Source organism: Crocodylus siamensis, chromosome 13 (genome assembly GCF_052110815.1).
Source record: "Crocodylus siamensis isolate JL-2025a chromosome 13, ASM5211081v1, whole genome shotgun sequence".
In the NCBI taxonomy this organism is placed as follows: domain Eukaryota; kingdom Metazoa; phylum Chordata; order Crocodylia; family Crocodylidae; genus Crocodylus; species Crocodylus siamensis.
Window position 1 is genome coordinate 16,173,166 of NC_143407.1, and position 4,027 is coordinate 16,177,192.

Consider the following 4,027-nt stretch of genomic DNA (forward strand, 5'->3'; position numbering starts at 1 on the left):
AGGCACGCCGCATGCTCCAGGGCCTGGGCGCAGGCCGGAGGCTTGGCGGGTGGGCCGGCAGCCTGCTCCACCGACTCCACGCATCCGGTGCAGCAATACCACCAGCAGCCCGGGGGAGGCCGCTGCCGGGCCCTGCCGGCCCGGGGAGGCTGGGGCAGCTCCGCCGAGCGGGGCAGGCCCTTTCCGGAGGCCCCCGGGCCTGGGCGCAGGCCGGAGGCTGGGCGGGCAGCCTGCTCCACCGACTCGACGCATCCGGTGCGGCAATACCACCAGCAGCCCGGGGGAGGCCGCTGCCGGGCCCTGCCGGGCGGAAGCAAGCCTTGATTCTTGAAGAGTATGGATCGGCAAGTGTTTCGTCTAAGATGCTGTTGGCTTTGACAACGAAGAGCATTTCCGGTGAGCTTTCTGGCGGCATGGCGGAGGAGGTGGTTGGGGACTGGTCCACGGTGGGCCGAGGAGGCAAGGTGGTGTCTTCGGAGAGGAAGAGTGGGAATGTTGCTGGGCAAGAAGGTTGTAGAGAGGGGGCGGTCCCGCTGCCAGAAGGGAGGCGGACCTCTGCAGAGAGCAGTAAAGCTGCCCGGAAGGGCCCGGAACCTTCCTATCGTTTGTGGGAAGAAGGAGACCCCCGAAGAACGCTGAAGCTGCGGGTCAAGGCCACTTTGCCTCCAGAAGGGGTCAAAGGGAAAACAACTATGTTGAGAGCAGACTTTATGTCCAGGGTGCTTTTCGAAGAGTTGCATGTGAGCCCGAAAGATTTAAGTTGTGTGGTGGCTTTTGATAACTTCCACCACTGGAATATCACCTTTTGGAGGCGAGAGGCGTACGCAGCCTTCTGGGCCCGCTACGCGGAAGTAGCAGACAAGGAGGACTTACGGGGTCTGCATTTTGAAGCAGGCCAGAAGGCACGGGAGAGAGTTTTATACTTGAAAATGTATACAGATGATTTAGAGCATGCAGATGTCAGAAGGTGGCTGGAGGGGCGGGTCGAAAAGATCCTGGATATTCAGCGGGTCCTGGATCAGTGGCAAATCTGGACCGGGGCATGGAGAGCCAGAGTCCTCCTGGATGAAGACCCCAGACACCCCGGCGGGGTGAGACACCTGCCCTCTGTTGTGTCCATAGGGCCCTATCGCGGATACGTGACTTATCATGGCCAGCCAAAACTGTGTAGCAGGTGTGGCTTGGCGGGGCACCTGGCTGCCTTCTGTAGCCTGACAGTCTGCTACCGGTGTGGTGGCAGGGGGCACCGGGCACAAGCCTGTCAAGAGGAACTGAAATGTACCGTTTGTGGAGGTGAGGGGCACCTGCAGCGCCAGTGCCCCCGGTCCTACGCGAACAAAGCCCGAGAGGCCTACGCAGCAGAGGAGAGGGATCAAGAAAAGCCAGAGGAGGCGGAGTCCACCAACCCGGATGTAGACACCTTCCTAGTGGAGGAAACACCGGAAGCGGAGCAGAGACACGGCGTGATCGAGGCGGCTGACCAGCTTTTGGAGTCGGGAGGAGAGGAACACATGGAGGAGGAGCAGAGCGAGGCAGCGGGAGAAGGGGCACACGAATCGGACTCGGCAAGCATGGACTTGGACCTGTCTGGGGAGAAGGGGAAAAGAGCCCTCCCCTGCAAAAAGAAAGAAGAAGCGAAGGGTGAAACCTATGAAAAAGAGACCAGAGGAGGAAGGGGGAACGGTCCAGGAGACAGAAGGGACTGCACTGGAAAGAGACAAGGGGAAGAGCGGGGAGCTGCTGGTGGAGGGACGAGAGGTTGAGGAGTCTGGGAGGGCGGATGTTTATGGCTACCTCAGCCCGACTGCCATCCAACATCTGGCTAGGGCCACAGGGATGCGGAGAGTGGGGGAAGAGAGCTCAGATCCCAGTAGCGGAACGGATGTTTAAGGAAGTAGGCTTGTGTCTGGAAAATAGCCACGATGGCGTTGACGATAGCATCTTTAAATGTAAGAAGTATATATGGGAGGCAGAGATGGGAGTCAATGCATAGCACCTTACAAGGTCTGGAGGCGCAGGTGTTGGGCCTCCAGGAGTGCGGGATCCCCTGGGGAAGAAAGTACGACTATCTGGAGAAGCGCTGGGAGGTGGGACCGTCGTGGTGGGGGGGCTCAAATGAGAATCGAGCAGCAGGAGTAGGGTTCTTGATGAGGGAGCGGGGTTTGAAAATCAAAGGGCAGCAGGTCCTGGAAGAAGGGCGACTGCAAAAGGCTGTGGTTGAGGTGGAGGGCGTGGAGGTGACGTTGTACAACGTCTACGCCCCGGCCGAGAGAACGGAGAGGGTGCGTTTCTTCCGCAAAATGGGGATGTGTGTGGGGGGTGGAGGGCCGCGGATCGTGATGGGGGATTTCAATTATATACTTGAAGAGGGTGGGCGGGTCGGGGTTGGGGAGGGAGTCGGGATGGATAGTACAGGGAAGTGGTTGCGGGGGTGGATTCAAGATGAGGGGCTCCAGGATATTTGGGCAGGGACAGGAGTCTTTACTAGAGTGGATCCCGGTGGGCGGAGCCAATCGAGAATCGATTTTGTGCTGGTGTCGGAGGGGCTGGCAATCCGTGGCAAGCGACTGATAGACGTCAGCTTCTCGGATCACCATGTGCTGTGGGTGGAAGTGGGCATCGGGCAGGGGCTGAAACAGGGCAGAGGGGTGTGGAAATTGAATGTGTCCTTACTGGAGGACCCACAGGAATGCATGGCCTTTGAAAGGGCGTATCGCCAGTGGCAATCCTTACAGCCCCTTTTCCCAACACGCTGGGACTGGTGGGCAGAAATCAAGCAACGCGTGCGGGAGTGGTTCACCGCGGTGGGGAGGAAGCGGGCGTGGCAGAGGAAGAAGGAGTTAGTGCGTTTACAAGGGGAAGTGCAAAGGTTGTGGGAAGAGCGGAAGAAGGGGGCAGCGGTCCAGGGAGAATGGGAAAGGGCGAGGGAGGGAGTGAAAAATTGGTTCCGGACCAGGATGCAGGAGCGGATGTTCCTGGCCAAGGCGGAGTGGGTGGAGGAGGGTGAGGAATGGGGCAAGTTTTTCGCCTTGCGGGTGAGAAGGAAGAAGCGGGTGATGGGGGCGGTCCGCACGGCCGAGGGAGGGAGGGTGGAGGCCGTGGATGGGGTATTGCGGGAGGTGACTAGGTTCTACGGGGATTTGTTTGGTAGGAAAGCGGGGAGGCGAGAAGACATGGAGGGGCTGGTGGGGAGTTTGGAAGCCAAAGTGGGGGAAGACGGCAGACAGGGGCTGATAAAGGAATTGACGGAAACCGAGATGCTGGGGGTCTTGAGGACAATGCCTTTAAAGAAGACCCCGGGAGGTGACGGGATCCCAGTGGAATTTTATGGGAAGTTTTGGGAGTTAGTGAAGGGGGACCTGCTGGCCCTGTTTAAGGAAATGATGGATCGGGGTCGGGTAGGGGAGGGCTTTGCCCAGGGAGTCGTAGTCTTGATCTATAAGAAAGGGGGACGGGAAGACATTAAGAACTGGAGGCCGATCACCCTGCTGAATTCGGATTACAAATTATTTTCCAAGATCCTAGCGACAAGGATGGGGGAGGTGTTACCGCAGGTGCTGGGCGGAGAACAAATGTGCGTGGTGGGGGGGCGGCGGACGACACACACGCACTGGCTGCTCCGGGATACGCTGTCGTACATTATCGACCGGAAGTGGAACACGATAGTGGCGAGCTTGGACCTGCAAAAGGCGTACGACAGCATCGGGCACGAGTTTCTGTTTGGGGTTCTGGCAGGCATGGGGATGCCGGGGGAATTTGTGGGGTGGCTGCGGGCGCTCTACGGGAGGGCAACGAGCAGGGTGCTGGTGAGGGGCTTCCTGGGAGAAGCCTTTGCAGTGGATTCGGGGGTGAGGCAAGGGTGCCCGCTGTCACCGGAACTCTTTGTTTGTGCCATCGAGCCGCTGGCACAACGAATTCGAAGAGATAGGGTGATCAGCGGGGTTCGAGTGCCGAGGGGCGGGGAATTAAAAGTCCTCCTGTATATGGATGACATGACGTGCGTGGTGCGGGACGAGGTGTCCTTAGA

At 59.0% G+C, this 4,027-nt stretch overlaps 1 protein-coding gene across 1 annotated transcript; it reads left to right on the plus strand.

The window, feature by feature from the left end:
* The first annotated feature begins 710 nt into the window (after window positions 1-710).
* Window positions 711-1,763, plus strand: LOC149854006 (uncharacterized). Its single transcript, XM_090026348.1, has one exon. The coding sequence runs from the start codon at window positions 711-713 to the stop codon at window positions 1,761-1,763; it is 1,053 nt and encodes a 350-aa protein (XP_089882474.1).
* The last annotated feature ends 2,264 nt before the right edge of the window (window positions 1,764-4,027 follow it).